The sequence below is a fragment of the Panthera tigris genome, chromosome D3 (genome assembly GCF_018350195.1).
Source record: "Panthera tigris isolate Pti1 chromosome D3, P.tigris_Pti1_mat1.1, whole genome shotgun sequence".
Classification (NCBI taxonomy): Eukaryota; Metazoa; Chordata; class Mammalia; order Carnivora; family Felidae; genus Panthera; species Panthera tigris.
The window spans coordinates 66,429,701-66,457,419 of record NC_056671.1 but is presented as its reverse complement, the minus strand read 5'-3'; the positions used below and the strand labels follow the sequence as shown (position 1 = coordinate 66,457,419).

The 27,719-nt window shown below is 43.9% G+C and overlaps 1 protein-coding gene across 1 annotated transcript in view; it reads left to right on the top strand.

The window, feature by feature from the left end:
* LOXHD1 (lipoxygenase homology PLAT domains 1) overlaps window positions 1–27,719 on the top strand; it is a 162,658-nt gene that overhangs the window by 55,563 nt on the left and 79,376 nt on the right. The window contains exons 8-14 of the mRNA XM_042962467.1: window positions 244–494; window positions 8,912–9,047; window positions 9,609–9,769; window positions 10,752–10,838; window positions 11,233–11,368; window positions 23,261–23,415; window positions 25,257–25,417. Of these exons, the coding sequence (XP_042818401.1) occupies window positions 244–494; window positions 8,912–9,047; window positions 9,609–9,769; window positions 10,752–10,838; window positions 11,233–11,368; window positions 23,261–23,415; window positions 25,257–25,417 (1,087 nt within the window). The remainder of the gene's footprint in view (window positions 1–243; window positions 495–8,911; window positions 9,048–9,608; window positions 9,770–10,751; window positions 10,839–11,232; window positions 11,369–23,260; window positions 23,416–25,256; window positions 25,418–27,719) is intronic.

Genomic DNA, 27,719 nt, shown 5'->3' with positions numbered 1-27,719 from the left:
CAGCTTCTTAGGGTAATACCTGCAGTTTATTCCTAAACTCAGATACATTGACACACAAACTGAAAAAAGAGCACAAAGCGGAGAGGGGCGCTGGATGTCATCTGGGGAAGGAGGACGAGGGGGGAATGAAGACATGTGGAAGAGGGAGGGCCTAGGGAGGCGGTAGCCAGGGAGGGGAGACTTGGGTGGGATTTTGTAATCAGCTGGCACTAACTCTCTCCTTCCCTGTTGCTTCCACACCAGCTATTTCATATATTGTCACCGTCTTCACTGGGGATGTCCGGGGTGCCGGGACCAAATCCAAAATCTACTTGGTTATGTATGGGGCCAGAGGGAATAAGAACAGTGGGAAAATCTTCTTGGAAGGCGGTGTGTTTGACCGTGGCCGCACAGACATCTTCCACATCGAGTTGGCTGTCCTCCTTAGCCCCCTGAGTCGGGTCTCCATTGGACACGGCAATGTAGGCGTCAACAGAGGCTGGTACTGTGAGAAGGTAAGGGATGCCCCAGGGACGGCCCTTTCCTGATTCAACCCCTCTCTTCTTTAACTTGAAAATACAAACTCTGACCTGCTTCCTGCTTCCTGCTTGCGTTGGACCAGCTACAGAGCACATGGGCAATCCCTTTCATTGGGCAATTGGATTGGTAACATGCCCGTCCATCTTGTTCTGCTTATGGTCAGGAATGAGGGCTGCACTGTGCACGTATCCAAGGGCCAGACTGCAGGATAGCTTATCTAGAGGTAGTAGTTGATAGTTACAAACTATCCTGATTCTTGGTGTAGTGTTTCACTTCACCTTATAAATCTGTCAATCAGCAAGTATTTTTGAATGTATGTTTGCATAGTGGAATACTTATGCTTTAAAGCATATACTCAATGAAAGTAAACTATAGATAATGATAAGAAAACAAATACACATTTTGTCTACCACCCTACTTAAGAAATACTTTTCCAATACTTTTGAAACTCCACTGTGCCCTTGCCCAATCATAAAATTTTCTTTTCCCCAAAGAGCATACACTATTATGAATTGTTACCTATGTATATATTATTTGTATGCAGCAGTTTTCATTCAACACTATGCTTTAGACATTCATCTGAATTGGTAACAGAAACTGTAGTTCATCAATTTCACATTCATTGCATTGCATGAATCAGTCACCATTTATTTGTTCTTTAATTTACAGACATTTTGGGGTTGTATTTCTTGATATTTGCTAATATAAACAATGTTGCCATGACATTCTTATACATCTTTGTATAAACATCCAGTTGGTTGATAGTATATGTTCAAGTATCTTTTCGTAGCTTGCCTACAATGTTCTTTGAGCAAGGGAAGATTTAATTTAGAAATGCTTTATCCAGGGGCACCTGGGTGGCTCAGTCGGTTAAGTATCTGACTTTGGCTCAGGTCATGATATCATGGTCCACTGTTGGGCTCTGTGCTGACAGCTCAGACCCTGGAGCCTGCTTCGGATTCTGTGGCTCCCTCTCTCTGCCCCTCCCCTGTTCACGCTCTCTCTCTCTCTCTCTCTCTCTCTCTCAAAATAATAAATACAAATTAAAAACAATTTAAAAAACCCTGTAATTCTTTTAAAAATATAGATTCCTTGACTACAATGCAAGTCTACTGAGTCAGAATTTCCAGGTAATTGGGATATTCAGATAATTCTTATCATTAAGGAAGTTTCAGAATCACTGATTTACTAAATAGTAATTCTTTCTCAACTGTTCTAAAAAGGCAATTTAGTCTCATCAAATTCCCCAAATGTATGGTTTTGCCTCTGAGCTTTTTTGTCTGTTCCATTTATTGATTTAATTTTTTCCGACACTGATACAATACTCACTCTCATCATTTCATATCTTTATGTAAGTCTTGGTATCTTCTAGGACAAATTGACTCATCGTATTCATCTTCCTTAGGATTGTATTGATATTCATGGCTCTTAACCCTTCCATAGAAATTTTAGAATTTTCTTGCCAAGTTCCATGAAGAATTATGTTCAACAGAATTCAATTGGATATGTAGATCCATTTGGAAGAATTGATATCTTTACTAAGTACTTTTTATATGTATGAGCATTATGTACCTCTTAAAATTTCGGTCTTCTTTAATATTTAGGTCTTCTTTAATATTTCCCCTTTTTTCCCCTTACTTTAAAAGTTTATTTATTTTGAGAGAGAGTGAAAGAGAAAGCACATGTGTGTGTGAGCCGGAGAGGGGCAGAGAGAGAGGGAGAGAGAGAATCCCAAGCAGGCTCCCTGCTATCAGTGTAGAACCCAACAAGGGGCTTAATCTCACCAACTATGAGATCATGACCTGAGCCGAAATCAAGAGTTGGATGCTTAACCGACAGAGCCACCCAGGAGACCTAGTGTTTTTCTATAGTTTTATATCTTTCTTGATAAAGATCTTGCGTGTCTTTGTTAGATATATTCATAGAGGGCTTATAATTTTTGTTCCTATTATAAATGATATCAATTTAAAATTATATTTTTAAACTATTTGTTTAAAATAGAAGAAATAGAAATACTCTGTAGAAATAGAAGTACTTTTGTGCATTGAGTTTACAAATAGCCATCTTACTAAACTTTAATTAATTATAATTTGTCTACAGATTTTGGGAGAAGTTTCTTTATAGAAACTTTGTTGTTTGTGAATGGTGACAGTTTGGTTTCTTTCTTTCCAAAGCTTATAGTTAATTTTTTCTTTTTTTTTGTATTTGACCACATGAGCAGTACAGTGCTGAACAGTAGGGTTAATAGTAGACATCTTTGTTTTGGTTTTGATTTTACGGGAACTGCTTCTAATTTTCTATTGAGGTAATTATGATTTTTGAGGGGTTTGGTAGATAGTCTTAGATTAGATTAGGAAATCTTCTATTTCTGTATTGTTCAAAGTTTTTATTATTTATTGTTGAATTTTATCTAATGCTTTTTCTGCATTTAATGCTCTAGTCATGAAGCTTTTCTCTTTTACTTGTCAATTTGGTGAATTAGGACTGCATTTTCTAGTGGCAGACCAACTCCGAATTTCTTTAAGACAAACTTGGTCATAAAAGGTTTTAATTTTACATGCTTCTGGAATTGGTTTGCCAGCATTTTATATAGAATTTTTGTGTATATGTTTATGAAGGGCATGGCCCTTGTTTTCCTTTCTCCTATAGTCCTTGGCAGGTTTGATCCTGGCATGGAATGAGAAATACTGTCTTTCCTGAAAGAGGGTGTATAAAATTGCAGTGATCTGTCCCTCAAAGTTTGGTTGCAGTCTCTCACAAAATTGTGTGTGTGTGTGTGTGTGTGTGAGAGAGAGAGAGAGAGAGAGAGAAAGAGAGAGAGAAATTACTGATTTAAAAAGTTGTGTTTGTTTTGCTGGTTATAGAATTATTTAGGCTATTTCTTCTCGAATGTTTTATTTATTTATTTTTAATTTTTTTTTAATGTTTATTTATTTTTGAGAGAGACAGAGACAGAATGCAAGTGGGTTAGGGGCAGAGAGAGAGGGAGACACAGAATCTGAAGCAGGCTCCAGGCTCTGAGCTGTCAGCACAGAGCCCGACGTGGGGCTCAAACTCATGAGCCGTGAGATCATGACCTGAGCTCAAGTCAGACACTCAAACGACTGAGCCACCCAGGCGCCCCATCTTCTCGAATGTTTTAATGAGCTGTATTTTTCTTGGAATTTGTATGTTTATAGGTATCAAATGTATTGGCACTTACAATGTTAGTCTTATACAGCATTCCCTTATCTTTTTAACTTCTGCTGCATCTATAATTATGATCCCCTTTTTATTTCTAACATCATTTGTTCATGACTTCTTGCTTTTTAAAAATAGCATTCTCACAAAAAGTGTGTTTAGTCGTTTTAAATAATCAACATTTGGCTTTGTTTATAGTCCATTTTATCTCTCTTTCCATCTTGTCGGTTTCTGTTCTCTTAATTTCTCTGGGTTTCTGTTGTTGCTATTTTTCTAAATTCTTTTTTTTTTAATGTTTATTTTTGAGAAAGAGCATGTGAGCGGGGGAGGTGCAGAGAGAGAGGGAGACAGAGGATCTATAGTGGGCTCTGTGCCAACAGCAGAGTGCCCGATGAAGGGCTCGAACTCACGAACTGTGAGATCATGACCTGATGAGCTGAAGTTGGACTCTCAACCGACTGAGCCACCCAGGGGCCCCATTTATTTTTCTAAATTCTTAAGTTGGATTCTTAGCTCATTAATTTTTAGCCGACTTGTTTTCTCATATAAGCATTTGATACTATAACTTTGCCTCAGAGTAGTGCCCTAGCTGCACCCCACACATTACACTATGGAATATTTTTATTACCATTCAGTTTAATTTTATTGCTTCATTTAAAAATCAACTTTGTTGAGGTATAATTGACATAGAATTATACTGTGCAGTTCTATGAGTTTTGACAAATTCATATACCATGTAACTATTACCAGAACCGACACACAGAAATTTCCATCACTGCAACCTGTTTCTTGTGCTCCACCCACCCCCATCAGTCTATATGGCTCGAAACACTAACATGATTTCAGTCACTAAAGATTAGAATTGTCTTTCTTAGCATTTAATATAAGTGGAATCATGCAGCGTGCACTCCTGTGTGTGTGTATGCGCACGTGTGCGTGTGACTTCTTTTACTCAGTATAATATTTTTGATATTTATCTGTGTTGTGTTGCATATTAGTAATTTATTATTTTTATCACTAAGTATTATTTCATTGTTAGGGTTTACAAGTTCATTCATCCATTCAACTGTTTGTGTACATTTGGGTCACTTCCAGTTTTTGTTCTTTGTCTGCTATTATGAGCAGAGCTGCTATGAAAAATCATGTACAAGTCTTTGTATGAGCATGTTTTTAATTTTTTTGGGTAAATACCTAAAAGTGGAATATCTGGATCCTATGGTAGATATACACATATCTTTTTAAAGATCTCCCAAGCTGGTTTCAAGTGGCTATACTGTTTTGTATGCCCATCTGATGTATGAGAATTCACTATCGTTTGATATTGTCAATCTTTTATTTATTAGCTATTATAATGGGCATATCATGGTATTTGATTGTGATTTTAATTTACATGCCTCTGATTACCACTTATGTTGAACATTATTTTCATGTGCTTATTGGTCATTTGTATATCTTTTGTGAAGTATCTTTTGACTATCTAAATTTTTTTTGTCTTTTCATTACTAATTTATAAGAGCTATTCATATATTCTTGATAGAAATATTTTGTCAGCTATATCTCTATATGTTTGTGGTGTATTAAGTATAATCTCCCAAAGTGTGACTTACCTTTTCATTTTCTTTTTTTTTTTAAGTATATTTATTTATTTTGAGAGAGCAAGAGCGAGCGAGCAAGGGAGGGGCAGAGAGAGAGGGAGAGAATCCCAAGCAGGCACCACACTGTCAGTGCAGAGCCCCATGTGGGGCTCCATCTCACAAATTGTGAGATCATGAACTGAGCTGAGATCAAGAGTTGGATGCTTAACTGACTGAGCCACCCAAGTGCCCCTCCTTTTCATTTTCAGGACAATGTTTTCTGAAGAGCAGAAACTTTCAATATTGATGAAAGGCAATTTGTCAGCTTTTTCCTTTATGCTTTTTTATTTTTGCTTTATGCTTAGTTATTGTTCTACTTAAAATTTTTCTGTGACCCATTAGCTATTTTGAGGTGTGATTTTTAGGTTTTAAATACATGTTCTTTTGTTGTGTTTTGTTATTTATTTCTAATTTAATATCATTTCAACCAGCAAACATAGTCTGTATGATGCCATTTAAGGAGATTTGAAATTTATTTTACAATGCATGTTCAATTTGCGCATTTGTTCCTAGAGTTGAATTTAAGATTTTGAGTTTATATATTAAGTTCAGTTTATTAATACTTTTATTATTTGAATTATCTATTTCCTTACTAGCATTTTATTTGATCTATTAATTACTAAGAAAGATGTGTTGAAATTTCTCACATGAGTGGTAGATATTTCAATTTCTTATGGTAGAGCTAACAGTTTTTGCTCTATATAGTGTGAGGCTATGTTATTAAGTGTGGAGTTACTATAGCCTCTTGGTGAATTAACTAAATCTTTACCATAATCCAGTCTGACACCATCTGTCTTTTAACTGGCAAACTTAGTCCACTTATATTTATTGTACTTTCTGGCATGTTGGTTTTTCTACTTTTATAGTTTTTGTTTCTTTTGGATTGGTTGTTTTTTTCCCTTGATACTAAATTAGAAATTATATTCTATTTCTGGTTTGTTTTGTGTTGTTGTTTTACTGGTTACTCTTGAAGTTTTACCCTACATACTTAATGTGGCAAACCCAAAATTCAGTTACCATCTCTACTTTCTTTTTGGCAAGGACCTTGAAAATCTCTAATGGTAATAACCCTGCATCTGGGCCTCATGCTATTCTCACTTAGTGTTTTAGCTTATTTTAAATTATTTTCAAATCCACACATGAGATACAGTTGTGTAGAATCACTGTTTAGATTTACCTACATGCTTGCCAGTTTGTTTGCTTGCCATCCCTTCTTGCATCAGAGACCTTATTTCTGGTGTCCATTTTCTTCTTCCTGAAGTTCACACTTTAGAAGTTCCTTTGGTTAGGGTCTGTTTTTGTTCATTTGGGAAATGTTTTTATTTCATCCTCATTCTTGAGAGATAATTCTGGAGTACAGAATTCTAGATTGAGTTATTTTGCCCCTCCCCTCCCCCAGGCATTTTCTGGCTTCTGTTAGTCTAATTGCTGTCAGCTCTCTTTTCTGTCCTGATGCTCTTATCTTCTTTTTGTCTTTGGCATGCTGGTGCTTCTCTTTGACACATCTAGGTGTCCCGACACATCTAGGTTGTCTGTGTATTACTACTTATTCTGCCTGGGACCAGGCTTATGGTAACTAATTCTCAGGGAAGATTATTATTATCTGTCTGGAGCAAAGGCAGAGAAGATAGGATCCCTTTGCAGATGTTCCCCTCTCTACCTTTTTTCTGAGGGAGCAGCTCCTTCAAGTGTTTCTGCTTATTCAGGATTTATTTGTAGTTCATATCCTCCAGTTTGCAAAGCCCAACGGCTAGCCTCCTGCTTCCAATTGGCTGTTGATTTCCTGATCTCTGGGTGTCTGGTATTGTCTTTTCGCTTTTGGTGCAGCACCAACTTTAGCCTTCACATATACCCATTCTCTTGGCTTCTGCTTACTCTGAATTTTGCTGGCTCTTATGGCCTTTCTGTAACTTCTTGTCAGCTCAACAATGTATATAAAATGATATTTCCTGTTATTTATATGGCCTGTGGGTATTTTGCAGTGGTGAGAGGCTTTTCAGACTACCTTGTTTGTTGGACTACCTATTCCAGAAGTAGAACTTTTAACAAGAATTTTTAAGTACTTATTGTATGCTTAGAGCCATCTTTGGGGGAGCCATAAGGGGTGAGAACATACAACCTCAGCCTTTTAGGAGTTTGCTCCTCCTATTGATCAAACAAGACGAATACACATGTAAAAACTAGAGAGTAATTCAGGAGTAAACTAAGAAGAAGTAATTGCAGGATTTGTTCAGAGGGAAGAAAGAAAGGTTGTTAAATAATTGTTGGTGATTATTACTTTCTGTGCCCCTAGACCACCCTCTGTGGGTGCCCTCCATCTTTGTGTACAGGTAGGTCCACTTCTGAATGCATGGTTGCATAGACTCTTCAGCATAAAAGATGGCGTGCAGTAATGGGTCCCAGGGGACCTCAGCCTTAATAGGAATCCTGAAATTCTCGCTGATGGGTGTAAAAGGCCCCTAACTAATAGGAGTCAAGAGCATTTATGCTTCTGGTACTGACACCAACTAACTCCAAACTTGGGCACTTCATTCCCTTTTCTGGACCTCAGCTTTCCCATATGTTGAATGCATGTTGGGATAGACTCTATGAATTGCTAACACATTTGTGTCACAGGACTAAAGTGTTTGAGGAGGCTACTGCCTGAGGCTCTGAGACATCATTTATCTCTAGGAAGGAGAGTTTCTCTGGGAGATAGAGGGTGTACACACTCCCCTCCCCGACCCTAATCTTTTATCTTCCTTCCCCTTGGTTATAAGGCAAGGTTTCATACGGCTATGACAGTCATACAGTATTAGTTGAATTCTCAGAGATATCTGGGTATATCTAAGTATAATAATTCAATCCAAGGAAACTATAGTCAATGGTAATAACCATAAACAACTGACAGCAAACACCCAGTAAGACAGTAGTTTGTCAAAATGCTTGATCAGCTCTAGAGTCAAATTACCTTTCAAGTTAAAAAGAAGATAAAGCAGGGAATCTAGCAATGTGAATAGTCAAAATTTCTTGGTTGATAGAAAATCTTGTAGTGTCACAAGAACATTCCTTTGGACATCTCTAATGTGAGTGGCCTAGGCTGGATACACTTCTGAGTTCTAAACTCATGAGTTCAGAATGTGATCAGAGAAAGCGTAGGAAAGGTTTAATGAGGCTCAAGCCCCGAAGAGAGCAGTTTGTTTTTGTATTAAATTCCAGATACACATTGCTCTCTATGTGATTGACCTTTTCCCTACAAGACAAATGTAGGGAATTAATGTTGTATTCTAGCTCATTTGGTTTGGTCTGAGGTTTTATGAAGCGCATGAAGAAACACGGGGTTCAAAGAGCGTATTATATATAGGGGAGGATTCGGGATTTGGGCTGGTAAATTGGAGGACGGATAATACCTACTTGGGAAGACCTCTTGTGGGGGGGGGGTATTTCTTGGTCGAAGATTTAATGAGGCAGAGAACAGTAAGAGAAGTGCCATTCCTTGAGGAACCTGATGTAGACGACCCATAATATGAAGAGGCTGTCAAACTTTGTAAGGGTCCCAGCCTGGGGACCTGCTGCAGGAGACTCATCTGCCCTCCCAGGTGGTGATTCTGTGCCCCTTCACCGGCATCCAGCAGACCTTCCCTTGTGGCAACTGGCTGGACGAGAAGAAGGTGGACGGGCTGATCGAGAGGCAGCTCTACGAGATGGTGTCTCTCAGGAAGAAGAGGCTAAAAAGTAGGTGCAGGGGCTGCATCAGAGGCTGGTGGCCTTGCAGACAGGGCCAACAGAGGCCAGGATGTCAGACCCCTGGGCAAGAGCTTCACCTCGAAGGAGTCCACTTCTGCTTCTCAGGTCTCCTCTAGAAAGGAAGGGAATGGGCCCCGCAGAGCTCGGTTCTCCAAGATACAGGCTGTGTGCCCGGCATAGAGTTATATACCCGGCACCAAGGCCTAGTACCCCTGTGATCCCAAACTGCATAAGCTGCTGCTGTGAGGGGCTAGATGTTAAACTGAACGGTTTTAACACAGTGTACTCTAAATATACAGAGGTGCAGGGTGTCAACTCTTCTCCCTACTTAAAACATACTAGTAGATTTCCACGTTAAAAGGAACATTGAGGTACCCTCTTTCAAATAGCAGGGAATCCTTGGGTTCCTAATACTGGCACCTGTTAGAGTGGGTTTCTGAGAGTGGGCCACACTTGTGCATGGTCTGTGCTTCATTCCTGAGCTCCTTGGATTTGCTCACCTTCCCCACTGGTAACACGAAAATCTCTTTTCTTGACCTGTCTCTGCAGAGTTCCCCTGGTCCTTGTGGGTCTGGACGACCGACTTGAAGAAAGCTGGTACCAACTCTCCAATCTTCATCCAGATTTATGGGCAGAAGGGGCGGACGGATGAGATTCTCCTGAATCCCAATAACAAGTGGTTCAAACCAGGCATAATCGAGAAATTTAGGGTAGGAAGGAAGTGTAATGGGCTGGGAGGGATAAAGGAGGAAGGGACATAAGATGTGTTTGTCATGGGGATGGTTTTCTAAGCCAGATTGAATCCAGTTTGAGGACAAAAGGGTGCAATGAGAAGTTCAGCTCCTTGCAAGGGGTGCCAGAGTGATTTATAGGCAAAGTATTGATTGAATGGTGTGCACTTTGGATCTGGCCCTTCACCTGAATCAAACACTCCAGAACCAAACCTGGGGGACAGAAGCAGGTATGAAATGCTCTTGGGGAGCCTAGAATCCTGGGGAATCATAGTAGAACAGAGACCCTGAGCCCGCAGCGTCAAACCACCCCATCTGGAATGAATTAGAAAGGAGCAAATTTAAGGTAAATTGTAAGTTTAACGCTAAATTTCTGGTGCATATTAAACCGGAGCAAGGCTTATTTTGCCAACAGAAGTGTGCTCTGACCTTTAGGTGAGAATGATTTGTAATTTTCAGCTGTCTTCCCAGAGCACCCGCTGGTGCTTCTGTTATGCACTCAGTTCATTGCTCTTCATGTATTTGTCTCCCGGCTAGACTGCCAGCCCCTTTGGGAAAGGGCGTGACTGCTGTATTGATCTTTGTGTCTGTTTCAGTGCCCAGCAGAGTTCTGGGGCTGTGGGCCTGTGCTAATTTACAGGGTTGCCATATGGGTTTTGTTACTGGGAGTTTACTGCTTGCAAGATTTTCTTTATTCTGGATCCTACTGTGGGTCAGTTATTTTTGTTCGATTTCACCAGGGCAGACTGAATCCCGGCGCTACACGGCTATCTTGCCCTCACGTGCCCCTGGTCGCAAGGTCACGAGAGGACAAAGTCTGTGAGGGTGGCTTGAAGCAAAGCCATCCTCACTGCTGAAGAAGTGGCCCAGGGTGGGTACCCTCCAGGGAGGGGGTAAGCTGTGAGGATAAACACATTTCACTTGATTATGTCCACCCAAGGCTTGTTATTTCACCCCATAGATTGAGCTCCCAGATCTTGGCAGGTTTTACAAGATTCGGGCATGGCATGACAGAAGGAGCCCTGGTTCTGGCTGGCATTTAGAGAGGGTGAGATGTGCCATCTTGGGGCTTGGGAGGTGGTTGGGAGAGGAACTCTTTCTAATAACCCTGTCACATAAGTCTGTTGGGAGTGGGGGTGGGTAAGTGTGGGTCTTGAGTTTGGACACAGGGGGACTTCCTGAGGGGAGAGGACCCCCAAAGCAGACTAAGGAAATGCACAGGTGTTTAGGAGACTTGCATTGTTCCCCAGTCACCTGGCTGCTGGGCAAGCGTGGGTCTCCAGGGACCAAGAGGGACAAGTGTTAATCTGGCACTCTGCTTTCCACAAAAATCCTCTTGACAGGATGGCTGTGGCCTCCCTTAGATGCAATAGCAGAATGGGGCCCCCAGGGCATGGTGTATCTCTGGGACACCCCCTTGCTCACCCAGGACTTCGTTCCAGATGACCCTGATGAATACCCTGACCAAGGACAAGTATAACTTCAACTGCAATCGCTGGCTGGATGCCAACGAGGATGACAATGAGATCGTGAGGGAAATGACCGCAGAGGGTCCAACGGTGCGGAGGATAATGGCCAGTGAGTACCCACTATCCTGGGGGAGGCAGCGGAACTCCTCCTCGGTATGTCAACAGGGGGCTGGCCCATGAGGTGGTAGTCTCGTCTGCTGTACCTCATCAGGCCCCCTCCAAATGCCGGGTGAACTTAGTTCTCGGCCTTAAGACTGGCTTGAAGGAGTCATCTCTACGGCATGGTACCAGTGCTCTACGATGCTGGGTGTGGGGGAGCGAGGTGACATTTATGGGTCTTCAGGTGGGCTATGAGGGGATGAGAAGACTCTGCACTGAGCAATGTTTCTCCACAGCCTTCCTGACATTAAAGAAAACATCTTCTTCAAATTATTCATGAAACGCTCCCCCAAAAGGAAGGCTGTATCTGGTGATTGGCTACCCCGATGAGTCCTCTATTTCTATTTAAGGCCAGTAAGAGAGGGACTAAGCTTTTAATCTGGGGCCCAGGTTCCACATTGAAAGGGGCTAAGGGAGATCATTTTACCTCTAGGTTCTAGTAGCAGAATAGACAGAGACACAGCACATGTCCTGCCTTTGCCCCTGGCAGACATTACTGAGTGATCACAGCATTCTCTCCCATTGAGTCTGAAATGAGTTTCAGCGCTCTCGATATAGCTCCCCAAGCAGACATTAGCAATTGATCAGAATTGGCACTTAAGATGATTAATCTATTTACTATCACTGTGGTAGTCCTTAAGTTTTTAATAGTATAGCAATATTGCAAAATTACGGAGTTAAGAATATATAGAAAACAATGTCACTCATAGTTGCAGTAACCCTTCTAAATATTTGGATAGTGTCACTTCTCAGACATTTGTACATCTAATAGAAGCTCTGTATATGTTTGTTGAATGATTTAAATAGAGGTAAATACTCAAAAACTTAGAAACCCCACATAGCGAATATCAACTACAAAAGCACCCTGTTAGTCTAATTAGGCAGTGCTTGCAATTATGTATCATCTACTTTATGGTTCTTCTTAATTTTTAAATAAAAATGTGACTATAGAATATTTGGGTTCAAGGCCTTGAAAATAGCCTGGTGCAGTTCAGGAAAGTGAGGCGTTCTTGCCCTGATCATACAGTCAGAGAGTCAGACCTAGAGCAAGGTCTCCCACCTCCTGGTTCAGGGTCTACACTCTGTCTTTTCACGTTCAGTAATGTTTTCTGTGGTAACAAGGCAATCATGTCCCTATGGACATGGTCAATAACAGCATTATGCCCCAAATTGAGACTTACTATATAACATGTAGCCCATCAAGGCAGAAATAAACCTGCTCTTATTGGATCTGGCCCCTTTGTGCACCAGAATTGAGCCCGAGAGGAACCAGTGGGGCTGGGGTCTTAGGACTAACCCCTTCCTCAGTCTTTCTAACCAATTCTCACGACTTTAGATCCTCACTCCCTGTTTCTGAAGTGACCCTGCTGCTGTCATTCCTGAGCCTTTTTGCTGGTTGCCTCTCAAATTGCACAAGTGAGAGCTCTGATCAGTTCTCTCTGGTCTGGTAAGTCAGGGCTTCTCAGACTTCCCTGTGCATTATCACCCAGAAGGCTTTTGAAAACACAGCGTGCGGGCCCTCACCTGCAGGGTTTCTGATTCAGGAGGCCTGGGATGGGACCCAGGACCTGTTTGTCTCACAGATTTCTAAGTGGTGGCCCTGCTGCTGGTGAGGAAACACTGTGCTAAGGCATTAATCACCTTTCCAGGGGCTCTCAAGCCCCCAAATTCTTGTTGCCATTGTCTATACTTGTCCCTCTCCCCTAGCTTTATGGATGAAACCATTTTTTGTTTGGTTAAAACTTGAAAATGCTGAGAGATTGTCATTTCAGTGAGGTTTTTCTACTTAGAATGCCCCGGATGTTCTTTCCCTCCACCTCCTCCTTACCCTGACTGAAGCCTGGCTTCCCCGTCCATCCGAACCTGTCTTCTCTCCTCACAAACTGTGGGGCCTGGGGGAGGGAGTTCACCTGACTCCCTCTGCACTCTCAGACTTGGGGCTCACACCATCTCACAGTGTTGCCTCTGCCCCCGATCAGTCCCATCTTTTGGTGGCCTCTGCTTACTTTCCTCTTTCGCTGAAGGTGATGTGGTGTGCCCCTCGGTCATTGTCCACACCTCCACCTCCTGCCATTGTTCTGGGGGCAGTGTTGTTAGTCTGCTCGGGCTGCCGTAACAAAATACCACAGACCAGGGGCTTAAACAACAGAAATTACAGTTCTCACAGTTCTAGAGGCTGGAAGTCCTGGATCAAAGTGTCAGCAGGGTTCGGTTCTCCTGAGACCTCTGTCCTTGGCTTGCAGACGGTGGCCTTCTCTCTCTGTCCTGACACGGTCTTCCCTCTGTGTGGTCACGTCTGTGTCCTGATCTCTTCTTCTTATGTGGGCATGAATCGCATTGGATCAGGGCCCACCCGGAGGACCTCATTTTATCTTAATCCCCTCTTTAAAATCTCTGCCTTCCTATCCTGTCACACTCTGAGGTACTTTGGGTTAGGACTGAAACATATGAATTGGGGAGGGGACTCAATTCAGCCCCACCCCAGACATGCTGATGAGACTCTCTGAGGCCTGTGCCTGGTAATCTGCATTTTAATCAAGCATCCCAAGCAATTTGTTTGCACATCAAGACCTCAGAGCCTCTGTGCTGCTTCTTTCAATGTTCATGTGGAAAATCTCTTCACCCACACCCTGGTCCTCATCCACTTTGCTGATCGCTACCTCTCACCCACTTACCCAGTCCCCTCCGTCCCCGTGCCTCACTCAGGATCAGCCCATGAAGCTCCTCTGAGCAACACGTCCCACCTCTGGCTCAGGCTCCTGCCTCCCAGCCCTCCCATGACCTTGATGGCACTGCACCCTGTCCCGAAACTCCTTCTAGCTCCTTACTCCCAACACTTCTCCTCGCCTGTCTCACGGACGTGTGGAGGATGGATTTTCGGGGCGAGTCTCTAAGAAGTCATCAAGGGCAGAGAAAAAGAGGTCCTGGGACTGGGCAAAGATTGGCTAGACTAGAGAGAGGATAAATCCAAGAGAGAGTTTGAAGGTGACTGTGGCGGGACTTGGTGAAAGAATGCCATGGGAACACAGCGGCGAGGTGAACTTTCTGCTCAGGATGTTGGGAAAAACTGCAGATGAGGTGCCATTTGAGCTAGGTGTTCTCTGAATAGGGATGTGACAGATAAGGAGAGATCGTGGCAGGAAGAGCATGTCTGTAGGTTATATATGTAAATGTGCACGTAACATCTTTAAACAGGGTACGAGATGTGGGGCTATCATAGCTGTTGGTTTTTGTCTTCTGTGATGCTGCTAAAGAACCCTTCCAATGAAAAAAGTCTCTAATGAAGAGCTGAATCAAAGAGCTGTCTGTCCTGGCTCTAAAGGCAGTTTGGTGCCTTCTGGGGGTCCTTGGCAGTACTTCTGGAGCCCATGTCAACTTGGATTCCTCGCTCCCAGATGTTTTATCTGGCCCACATAAATTTCTCTTGTGCTGGGAACACCCACCCTGGTGTCCTTACAACACCTCTACAGGAACTTGGATCTCGTTTTTTGGTCTGGATACTTCTCTGTAACAGTAAACAGAGCTGGTGACAAGTGCCACGTCCCCCATTGGTACCACGGTATAGTGAATAATGTGCAGGGCTTCCTGGCAGTCCCTTAAGTGGAGCGTCTTAGACTCATAAGATAAGTCCCAATTTAAAACCAGTTCTCTAACTTTGAAATTGTGTACTCCTGGTTTACTACATACATACATACATACATACATACATACATACATACATACGTACGTACATACATCCTAGGGCCTTTCAAAGAAGCAGTTAATGCCATGTCTGAGGGGGAAAGGCTTTCGGGAGCGGCCTCGCTGACTCACGCAGCCCCGGGACACGGACTAGACACACCGCTTATGATGTATGTGCACCCTGCCCTCCCTCAGGAGCCCGGTGAGATGTAGAAGCAATGCGATCTGCAATCCCTACTGCAGGCCCGGCAGAAGTGATGCCACACCGCTGACGAGTGGGCGGGAGACCACTGGACTCGAGTGCTGAAAATCGAAGCTTCTTGTTAGTCAGTCCGAGCTGTAATTTTTAAATTAAAGTACAAGAGGCTCTGGTAGTATGTACCCATCTGTTGGAAGTCTACGCTGCTGACAGCTAACAATACAGCTAGTTTTAATTGTCCATAGACTTCCTGCCAGGATGGAGCTTGAGGACGGACCTCAGTGGCTGGTGGGCTGGGAGGGGCCCCTGGAGAAGATCGGGAGCCCCGAGAACTTCCAGCCAAATGGACCTCAGCGCTCCTGAACAAAGAGGACTGGAATTCCCAGGCGAAGGGATGGCTGCATTCCCTCATCAGTTTGCTTCTGGGAATTGCCGGGTGGTTACAGCTAAAACTGCAGAACTGTCCATCAGAATTAAGAGTCAGCAAGGCCGCTGTTCCTTCTTCCCGTTTGTGCTTCCCCATTTCAGTACTCACTCCACTTCATGCCGTTCATCCCTCTTGCTGCTCCCAGTTCTGTCACTGGGAGCTAAACACAGAAGCATCAGCTTCACTTACGCAAAGGCTGAAGGTTGAAGACACTTCGTGTTTGCATTTCAGCAGAGGTGACTGGAGAAGGCAGAAAGGCTCTAATAAGTTCAGGGGCTGTGGCCCCGTGAAGAGGCAGCGTAGGGGCAGGATGCTTTTGCTCCCACCCCCCTTGGTTCCAGTGCCCGCCTGTGCCAGCTCTGTGGGCAAGCAGTCATTCTCTGCCTGTCCTTCTAACCAGAGCTTTGGCTACACACACTGTGTCTTCACAGACCCACATGTTTAATGGTCAAATGTGATTTTCAGATGTCTCTACATCTCCAGATAAAAGTGGGTATATTACTGAAAACGTAATGTGTGCATTGACTTTAACTTTTTGGTGACTTGTCACATTCCTGTTATACTTTATCTTCATTTGTAGACGAATCATCAGTGAGTAGTGTCCATTTTTAAAAACAGCAGCTTTATTGCGGTATGATTCACGTCCCATACAATTCACCCCCTTAAAGTGTACAGTTCAGTGGCTTTTAGTATGTTGATAAAATCATGCATCCATCAGTACTGTCAAATTTCAGAACATTTTCATCACCCCCAGAAGAGACACAATATCCATTAGCAGTCACACTCTCCTCCCTCTACCTCACTCCTCAGACTCTGACAACCAATAGTCTCTATATTTTTTTGTCTCTGTAGATTTGCCTATTCAGGACATTTCATGTGCGTGGAATCATATAACAGGTGACCTTTTGTGTCTGGCTTCTTTCACTTAGCATATTTTCAAGGTCCCTCCACATCACAGCTCCTATTAGTACTTCATTTCTTTTTATTGCTGAGCAATATTTCATTGTACGGATAGATCACATTCAACTGTTGATGGACATTTGGGTTGTTTCTACTTTTTTGGCTATTATGAATAACGCTACTATGAACATTCAGGTACAAGTGTTTGTGTAGACATATCCTTTGACTTCTCTTGGATATACACCCACCAGTGGAATTGCTGGGTTACATGGTTACTCTTTGTTTTACAGAACTGTTTTTCAAAATAGGTGCACCATTTTGCATTCCCATCAGCAATGTGTGAGGGTTCCAATTTCTCCACATCCTTGCCAACGCTTCTTCATTATTCTTTTTTCCAGGTTGTTTTGGCCATTCTGGGTCCTTTTCAGTTCCATATGAATTTTAGAATTGGCTTTTCAATTCTAAAGGATTCTGACAGAGGTTGTATTTTATCTATAGATCCATTTGGGAAGTATTACCATCTTAACAATGTTAAGTCTTCCAATCAGTAAACATGGGATGCTTTTCCAGTTATTTAAATAATCTTTAATTTTTTCAGCAGTAGTATTTTATAGTTTTCAGAGCATAAGTTTCTCACTTGTTTTTTTAAGTTTATTCATATGTTATTCTTTTTATGCTCTTTTGAAGGGAGATGTTTTATTAATTTCATTCTCAGATTGTTTATTGCAAGAGAATAGAAATATAGTTGACCGAGTATATTAATTTAATACTCTGCAACTTTGATGAACTCATTTATTAGTTCAAATATTTTTTAATGGGATCCTTACGATTTTCTATATATAAGATCATGCCATCCATGAATAGAAATAGTTTTACTTCTTCCTTCCCAATCTGGATGCCTAACTGCCTTGGCTAAAACCTCCAGTACCATAATGAAAACAAATGTTGAAAAGCAAATACCTTTGTCTTATTTTGACCTTAAGGAAAGCATCTGGTCTGTCACCAAAAATTCTGTGTTAGCTGTAGGGTTTCATAGATGACTTTATGGTTTGATAAAGTCCCCTTTTATTCCTAGCTTGTTGATGGTTTTCTTTTTTTGTCATAAAAGAATGTTAGATTTGGGAGCGCCTGGGTAGCTCGGTCGGTTAAGCATCCGACTTCAGCTCGGGTCATGATCTCATGCTTTGTGAGTTCAAGCCCTGCGCTGGGCTCTGTGCTGACAGTTAGGAGCTTGGAGCCTGCTTCAGATTCTGTGTCTCCCTCTCTCTGTCCCTCCCCTGCTCATGCTATGTCTCTCTCTCTCAAAAATAAGTAAACATTAGAAAAAAATTTTTTAAAAAGAATGGTAGATTTTGTCATATTTTTTTTCTGAACCCATTAAAATGTTCGTTATATTTGTTTTTTATTCTATTGATGATACATTACATTAATTGATTTTCCAAACTTGTATCCTTAGGATAAATTCTACTTTGTCAAAGTATGTAATTCCTCTTTATGTTGCTGGATTTGGTTTGCTAATATGTTGTTGGGGATTTTTGTATCCATATTCATAAGATATATAGGTCTGTAATTTTCTTTTCTTGTGATATCTGTGTCTGGTTTTGGTATCAGAGTAATGCTGACCTCATAAAATGAGTTGGGAAATATTCCCTCCTGTTCTTTGGAAGAATTTGAGAAGAATTGGTATTGATTCTTCTTTGAATACTTGGTAGAATTCAGTGGTGAAGACATTTATGCCTGAGCTTTACTTTGTGAGTAGTCTTTAGATTACTGATTTAATCTTTTCACTTGTTATACGTTTATTCAGACTGTCTGTTGCTGGTGGCCAGTTCTGGTAGCCATTCTTTTACTTTCATCCTATTTAGGTCTTTGAATCTACAGTGTATCTCTCTATATAGCAGATAGTTAGATCCATTATCAATTTTGCCAATCTCTGTGTAACAGTGTGACTTTTTTTGATATTTGACTGCTGACAACTTTCAAGTTACACTACCCCCCCCCCCACTTTCTGCCTAATATCTGGGCAATTTGATAAAAAGACTGGATACTTCCTCCCTTAGCACTGGTGGAAAGTTCAAGCCATGCAAGCCCTGACCCCCACAAGGGAACTCTCATCTCTTAATCACCATAAAATCCCAAGCTAGTCATCCTTCCCTGCTGTCTCAAGCCATTTTTGGACCTTCTTGGGAACCTACCATACTCTCCCCAGAACTCATTATGTGAATAATACATCTTATGTTCACGCTTGGTACATGTGTAGTGTCATCAGCCTTGATATCTGAGCAAATATGGGGTGAAAAACCCATCCTGTTTCTGCAGGATGATGACCACACTCTGACTTTTGATTAAAATATTTAGTCCATTTACACTTAATGTAATTACTGATATGGCAGGATTTATGCCTGCCATTTTGCTATTTGTTTTCTATGTTTCAAATTTTTTTTTGGTTCCTATATTTTTACATTACCACTTTCTTTTGAATTAAATAAATATTTTCTAGAATACTGTTTTGCTTCCCTTGTTTCTTTTAATATATACATTTTTTGTAATTTTTTAATGGTTGCCCAGAGAATTACAACTAACAATTTAATAGCAATCTAGTTCAGATTAGTACCAACTTAATTTCAATAATGTACAAAAACTTTGCTCCGTTGTAGGTTTGTTCTCTTCCCCCTCCTTTGTGCTATACTATCATATAAATTGCATCTTTATACATTTTAAATCCACCAGTGAAGTTTTATATTTACTGCTTTATGCAATTGTCTTTTATAAGGTATGAGAAGAAAATAATTACAATAAAAAATTACATGATACTGTCTATACATTTGCTATGTTGTTACTTTCCCTGGTGCTCTTATTTCTTTGGTTGAATTCAAGTTGCTGTCTAATGTCTAATGTGAAGGACTTCCTTTAAATATTCTTGCAGGACAGGTCAACTAGTGATGAATTTTTTTCACTTTTTGTTTATCTGGGAGTATCTTAATAGCTCCTTCATTTTTAAAAATAGACTTTATTTTTTAGAGCAGTTTTAGGTTTACAGCAAAATTGGGAGGAAGGTATAAAGATTTATCATACTCTCCATTCCCCCATACATGTGTACCCCCTCCATTATCATCATCCCCTACCAGAGTGATACGTTTTGTTATAATTAATGAGCCTACATTGATACACCCTTAGCACCCTGAGTTCATAGGTTACTTGTGGAGCACTCTTGGTACTGTACATTCTACAAATGTTTTGGACCATTTATAATGGTCCAGTGGTTTGGAAAAATTTATAATTACATGTATCCACCATTATAGTATTATACAGAGTAATTTCACTGCCCTAAAAAATCCTCTGTGCTCTGTCTCTTCTTCTGTCCCTTCCCTCCTACCCAATCTCTGGCAACCATTGATCTTTTTACTGTCTCCATAGTTTTGCCTTTCCCACCCTAACATTTTTTAACTGCATCCGGACCTTTAATCCACTCATTTTATTATCACCTCTTCTTGTACTTAGTTTTTTCTGTACCTGGATGAGATTGCATGGGCCACCATTATAATCTACCTCTAAACATGCCCTTATCTTTTCTTCCCTTATATCCCTCTATCATGCTTGCCTGGATAACCTTATCCTAGGTAAAGCCAACAAGTGACCTATTCAGTTATTAAAGATTTACTGTAGTACAACATGCAGCCTTGCGAATGGCCTCATTTTATTTTTATTAAAAAAATTTTTGTCTCAAAAATAAATAAACATTAAAAAAAATTAAAAAAAAATAAAAGGGAGAGCCTGGGTGGCTCAGTCGGTTAAGCATCCAACTTCGGCCCAGGTCATGTCTCACACTCCATGAGTTCAAGCCCCGTGTCGGGCTCTGTGCTGACAGCTCAGAGCCTGGAGCCTGCTTCGGATTCTGTGTCTCCCTCTCTCTGACCCTCCCTCGTTCATGCTTTCTTTCTCTGTTTCAAAAATAAATAAACATTAAAAAAAATTAAAAAAACATTTTTTTTAATGTTTATTTATTCTTGATAGAGACAGAGCACTAGTGGGGGAGGGGCAGAGACAGAGGGAGGCACAGAGTCTGAAGCAGGCTGCAAGCTCTGAGCTGTCAGCACAGAGCCCAATGGAGGGCTTGAACTCACAAACCATGAGATCATGACCTGAGCCAAAGTTGGGTGGTTAAGTGACTGAGCCACCCAGGCGCCCCAGGACTGGCCTTATTTTAAATTTCTGACTCAGTATATCTCAGTTTGTACTCAAGGCTCTCCCACAACCTGTCACTCCTCTGAGGCTATACCTCTGCCCTCCTTGCAGTCTCTATAGTTTCTTGAACCCTGAAAAATCTAGTCCTTTATCTATGCTCTGGTCATTCTTCTTCTTCCTCTCTAAAGAACTTCACCTTCTCTCCTGCATCATCATTTCTTTTCTCTACAGGATCATTCCCACTTGGTATAATAATCTAGTATCTCACATCTTAAATATTTTATAATAAAGCATCTTTAAACCTAATCCCCACTCCAACTATTATTTCCCTTTTGTATTCCTCTTCACTACAGACTTCTTGAGAGAGGTCTATCCAGGCATCCAGGTGCTGTACCCACTTTCTCACTTCTTTCTCACTCTGTTCAAACTCTTGCTGTAGGGATTCTTCCCTTCCTCCACAATTTCACTGAGGCTGCTCTTGTCCTCAACACAAATACTTTCCATGTAGCTAAACCAAAGATCACTCTCTATCTTTGGTGGCATTTACTTCTGAAATCATTCCTGCCTTCTCTTGGCTTCAGAGACATGTCCCCCCTGCTTCCGTGGCTGCTTCTCATCTGAGTTGCTAGCTTCTTCTGGGCTTGATCCCTAATGTTGGTGTCCCTCTAATCCTTGTCTACATCCTCTCCATGGGGGATCTCATCTGGTCCCATAGATTTCAGTGGAATCCATGTGCCAGTGATGACCAGTCATGCCAACAGTCCTGACTCCCCAGACACACATGCAATTGCCATCTTGGCCTCTCTTTATGAACATCTAATAGACACCACAAATTTATAATGTACAAACAGAACCATTGATCTGTATCTCCAAACCTATCCTTCCCCCTAGGCATCCATACTTCTTATTGGGAACAGTACCCAGTTGCCCAAGCCAAAACCCTAGGAGTCATCCATGATTCCTCTTTCCCTCAATTACTTATCCAACCCATCACCAAGTACTGTTGGTTCTCCCTCAAAAATAGATCTTTAATCTACTGGCTTCTCTCCATCTCCACAGCACCCCGGTCTTAAGCACTCTCCTCTCTTTTCTAGACAACTGTAATTATTCTGTTAACTGGCCTCTTTGATTCACTCCTACAATCAGTTCTCCACATGGCAGCCAGAGTACCGTTTAAAACATAAATCAGATCAAGTTACGTGCTCACTAAAAGTGCTCTAATGACTTCCCATTAGAAAGTCACGCTTTTACCTTGACCTGTCATACCCCCAGTGCTGGCCTTGTCCCCCTTCTGGACTTCATCTAACCCCCCTGCTCCCCTCCCCAAGACATACTAGCCTTCTCTCTGCTGGAACATTTGCTACTCATACCCATCCCCACCCTGGGGCTTCATACTTACCTGTACCCTCTTCTCTCAGAGCTTCCTGTGGTCTGCTCCTGTCATTAGCATTTTGCCAGACATCACCTCCTCACTGAATCTCTAAATCCTTTACACTCACTCACCACACTCCCCCTCCCCACTTCCATTCCACTTTAGGGCACCCTGCTCCTATGTAATCTTTGTTGCAGACGTAACTCAGAAATTTCCCCGGTTATAATTTGTTATGATTTTACTGTCCATCTTTCCTCTCCACCTGCCCCCTCTCAACTCTGCTGTAACCGTGGGGACAGGAGTCTGTTGGACTTGCTCGCTGCTGATTCCCTGTCCTATCATGATGCCGAACACCGACTGGGCTTCAGTCAACATATACAGGACCAATGAGTGAATGAGTGAGTGAATGAGTGAATGAACTTTGCTTTCTAGCTTATTTGAAGTGAGAAGGGAGGCTGTGATGTGTGGGGATGCAGTCCACCTCCTCCAAGGTACATTTTCAACAGAGAAAGGACCTGCTGCCCCTCCCACGGTGGCTGCATTTTGTGCCTTTCAGTTCTGAAGAAAAGGGGGGCTCAGTTCTGTTTCACAAAGAAAAATTCTCTTACTAGGGAAGACAGGACACATATGAATTGGAGGACAACCTAAGACAAAAGAATCTGCTGGGTTGGATGGAATCAAGTGTCGAAATATTTGAAATCAGACCTGTGGTCCCCAAACACTGCCAACCCCATCAGAGTCTCCTGGGGGAGCATGTAAACAAAGCAGTTTTAGGGATCCCACCTCTGGAGACTAAAATTTGGGAAGCCTAGGTGGGGCACAGGAATCTGCATTCTTCAAGAATTTCCCAGGGGATTCTGATGCTTGACCAGGACTGGGAGCCTCTGGTTTATGTGGGAAGAGGGACGCTGATCCTGGAGTGGGTTGAGTCGGGATTTGTGTAGCTGGGGAGGGAGCAGGGCCAGCCCAAGCAAGACTTGGAGGGAAAGAGGGAGGAGGCACTTAGAGGCAGGAGCAGCAGGGCCAGTGCTGGGAGCAGGGGGTGGCCAGCCACTATGTCCCTTTCTCTACCTGACAGTGGCCCGGTACCGTGTGACCGTGTGCACCGGAGAACTCGAAGGCGCAGGAACCGATGCCAACGTCTACCTGTGCCTTTTTGGTGACATGGGGGACACCGGGGAGCGGCTGCTCTACAACTGCAGGAACAACACGGACCTGTTTGAGAAGGGCAATGTGAGTGCAGCCATGCCCCTCCCCCGTGCGGCTCAACTGGTCCCAGGTCCCATGCCCTTGTCTTCTGTCTTCCCTTCTCTGCTAAGGTAGAGCTGATATGGGTGCTGGGACCCAGCTGTCAGAGAGGCTTGCTCAGGGGAATGGCGAACTAGCATGCACGGCACCCTCCAGGCTCCTGGGACTGTTCAGCTGGGGCCTGAAGAGCCACCCAGGAGGGGTCATGGTCCCCTCCCCACCTTAAGCATTGAGAAGGGGGCAGAATAGGAGGACATTTGGGGAAGTATGAGTGGCACCTTTCTTCCCTCAGAGGTGGCCAGGTAGGGAGGAATGCTGGGCACCTTGCGTGTGGACCAGAGGACACAGGCTAGTGGAAAGGTGGGAACTTTGCCTTCTCCGCTCGACATGACCACTGGGGGCACCTTGTCGTTTCCTTTTGAAAGAAAAACCAAGAAAGCACTAAACATGGGAATGGAAGAGTTGGGATCTGCTCCTAGCCTCCTTACTGATGTGCTGGGTGCCCCCCTCATTTTCAGCATCTGTCAGATGGGTTTCCTGGGGAGGCCGAGTGGGGCAATGGGAAAAGTGGTGGGCAGATCTGGGGGCAAACCCAGCCTGGGGCCAGTAGCTCCCTTCCCCCAGCCTATTTTCCCATGTCTAAAATGGGGAAGGGATGGATGCCTACCTGTAGCCAGCTGATGTGAACATTAGGGATGCACATATATTCCCCCCCCCCCCCAACAGACCTGGCCTGCAGCACAGAACAGGTGCTCAGTAGAGTGGTTGTTGCAGTAATGGGAGGCTGGAGGTGCTTACCAGGTGAAGCAGATTTGCAGACTGACCTCACATAAGTCTTGGCTCTTTCCCTGCCTGGCGATGGCAGGACAAGCCCTGGAACTCGAGTGGAGGTCTCTCCGAGGCCAATACAGGCTGGCCTGGTTCTTGGGTGGCAAAAGTAATCTGAGTGTTGTGGGTACACGGAGGTTCATTGGGGAGGGATGGAGAGGGAGAGTTCACATAGATCAATATGTTTCCTCTCTCCCTCCCACCTACCCACCCTTTCTTTCTCCTTCTACCTCTTCTGACTCCTTTGTCCACCAGTCCCACACTCGTGTTTCTGTTCCTGGAGGCTCCCAGATGTGCTCATGTAGGCTTGGCAACTCTCCAGCCCCTACTGTATTTCTGCTGCCCCATTAGCAGGCAGAACGGTGAAATTAGCAAGACCACTGGTCCCCCAGTCAGTATCTTTCTGTGGCAGGAGCCCAAGTTGATTAGCCAAGGAATTAATTCATGATAAATGGTTAGTGACTGGTAACAGCCTAATGTGTCCTCCTGGGAGATCTGCCATTTAGAAGGAGATCATAAAAGGACGCCTGGGTGGCTCAGTCCATTGAGCGTCCAACTTCGGCTCAGGTGATGATCTCACGGTTTGTGAGTTTGAGCCCCGTGTCGGGCTCTGTGCCATCAGCTCGGAGCCTGGAGCCTGCTTCAGATTCTGTGTCTCCTTCTCTCTCTGCCCCTCCCCGACTTGTGCTCTGTCCCTCAAAAATAAATAAATGTAAAATAAAATTTTTAAAAAAAGATCATAAGGAATGGCCATTGTTTAACCAAGAAACATAGACTTCCATTGTTGGGAACTTGATATCGAGTGACTTCCCAGTGGGAGCAGTTAGAGAAGGGGTAAGACCTGTTCTTTCTAGGTATCCCCCAGCCCACCTGTGAAAGACCAGTAGTCCAACCCATCAGCCCTGGCTTTTTTGATTTCTGGGCCCGTGTTTTCCCTTGGTGTTTGGGTCCTAAGGGAGCCACTGTCCAACTGACCCTGCTGTCTTCCCCATTTGAAGGCTGACGAGTTCACCATTGAGTCGGTCACCATGCGGAAAGTGAGGCGGGTGAGGATCAGGCACGACGGCAAAGGTGGGGGCAGCGGCTGGTTCCTGGAGCGCGTGCTCGTGAGAGAAGAAGGGCAGCCCGAGAGTGACAACGTAGAGTTCCCGTGTCTCAGGTGCGTGGGGCCTGCTGCTGCTGGCGCTCTCCCGCCTCGGTCCTGGGCCCCCGGCTTGGGAAGACTCAGCCCTACCCACCGCCGTGGACCGGGGAGCGGAGTAGTGGCTGAAGGATGTAGCTGGTGCAAGAAAGAGATGGCCCTCCCGATGGCGCTTAGACCTGCGTCCCCACCCCACCCGCAGGTGCGGAGACCCGGCTCAGGTGTCCCGGTGCGCGGCTACTGTGCCTATTTATGTACCAAAGCGTTCTTACTTTTTAAAGATACAATATGGCAATTGCAGAATGTAACTGAGTTACCTCGGAGTGTTAGTCTCCTGCTCAATGAAACTTAAAAAAAAAAAAAAATGAAGATTTAAGATCAGAAGATCAGAGGGTGGATGGATGGCAAGGAGCAGAGAGGGTGGTGGGTGCTCCAGGCTGGAGGGGTGGCATGAGGCACGGGCCTGAGGAGGGGGCTCATGCAGAGGCCGGCAAGGGGCTGACATGCACGTGGGGATGAAGCACGAGGTGGGAGAGTTCAGGTCACCCACTCCTTTCCCCCCTACTGGACCAGGAGGCTGCCTGGCTGATAGCTGGACGGAGCAGACTTATTCCCATCCACTCAAAAGATATTTATTAAGCACTTGCTCACACTTGCTCCCTGACCTCATGCAGTGCGTAGCCTAGAGGGGGACTAAACAATAAGGAAGTGAATAAACAATGAAAGCTGTACTCATGGACTGTGAGGAACGGGATGAAGGAAACCGCACGATGGCGTGGAGGCTGCTGGGAGTGGCCACACTGAGGTGGGGTGGCTTCGAGGTGGGGGCGCTGGGTAATTTCTGTCTGCAGAGGGGACAGTGAGACTGGCTTCCTGAGGAATAAAAAGGAAAGCAGCAGGGCTTCTGGATGGAAGGTCCAAAGGGGAAGCGAAGCCTGATAGGAAGCTTTGCGGGGCCCATGATGTATTAGTTTGCCGGGCTGCTGTAATAACACGCCACAGATCGAGTGGCTTACACCACAGGATTGTTGACGCATAGTTACAGAGGCCAGAAGTTCAAACTCAAGGTATCAGCAGGGCCGTGTCCCCTCTGAAGGAGCTCTGCACAGGGTTTGCCCCATGCTTCTCAGCTTCTGGTGGCCACAGGCTTTCTTGGCGATTAGATGGCCACCTTCTCCCTGTGTCTTCACATTGCCTTCCCTCTGTGCATGTCTGTGTCTGTGTTCACATTTCCCTTTTTTATGAGGATACCAGTCATTTTGGAGTAAGGCCTGCCCTACGGTGACCTCATGTGAACTTGGTTACCCCTGTAAGGACACTATTTCCCAATAAGGTCACATTCTGTGGTACTAGGGGTTAAGACTTTAACATATCAGGGCACCTGGGTAGCTCGGTCTGTTAAGCGTCTGACTCTTGATTTCAGCTCAGGTCATGATCTCGCAGTTCATGAGTTGGAGCCCCGCGTCAGACTCTGTGCTGATGGCTCAGAGCCTGGAGCCTGCTTCAGATTCTGTGTCTCCCTCTCTCTCTGCACCCCCCCCCCCACTCATGCTCTGTCTGTATCCCTCTAAAATAAATAAACACTAAAAAAAATTTAAAAAAGACTTTAACGTATCACTTTGAGGGGATGCATTTAAACCTGTAACATGGCAGCTCGGCTCTAGGGGGTCGTAGTGGAGGTGGGGAGAAAGGGCCACACTGGAAGCAGATCCCAGAGGTAGAGATCATAGGATGTGCCCACAAGAGAGAGGGGAATTGGAGACCCCAAGTCTCTGCCTTTGGCAGATGGGCAGAGGTCATGCTCTTGCTGAAGTGGGGAGCCTGGGGAGGAAGGGTTCTGGGTGGGGAGGGGGAGGGGAGGAAGGTTTGAGGGTGGAGATGGGCTGGACTCGGGAGGTTTAGCCGGGGCACGTTAGGTTTGAGATGCTTGTGAATCGAGTAGCCAGAATCAGACCATGAGAAATAGATCCAGGAAATGAGAGCGTAGTGATGGAATTTAAAGTCAGGGAAATGCATAGGATCCTTCAGGGAGAGCATGGATAAAGAACGGTGAAGACCGAGCCCTGAGACAGGCCAGTAAGAGGATGAGGAATCTGGAAAGGGGATGAGGAAAAAGTTGGTATGTCCACACTGCCTGCCTTACTACACGCATGATGCAGGGGGAGTGTGGGACCAGGAGTCTTAGCCATTTCCCTGCTGTGTGGCTTTGGGCAAATTTCTTAACCTCTCTGGTCTTCTGCACCTTCCTGCCCAGCATGTGTCTTATGGTGATGGGGAGGATGGAATGGGATTGCACTTTGAAAGGAGCCAGTCTGCCAGA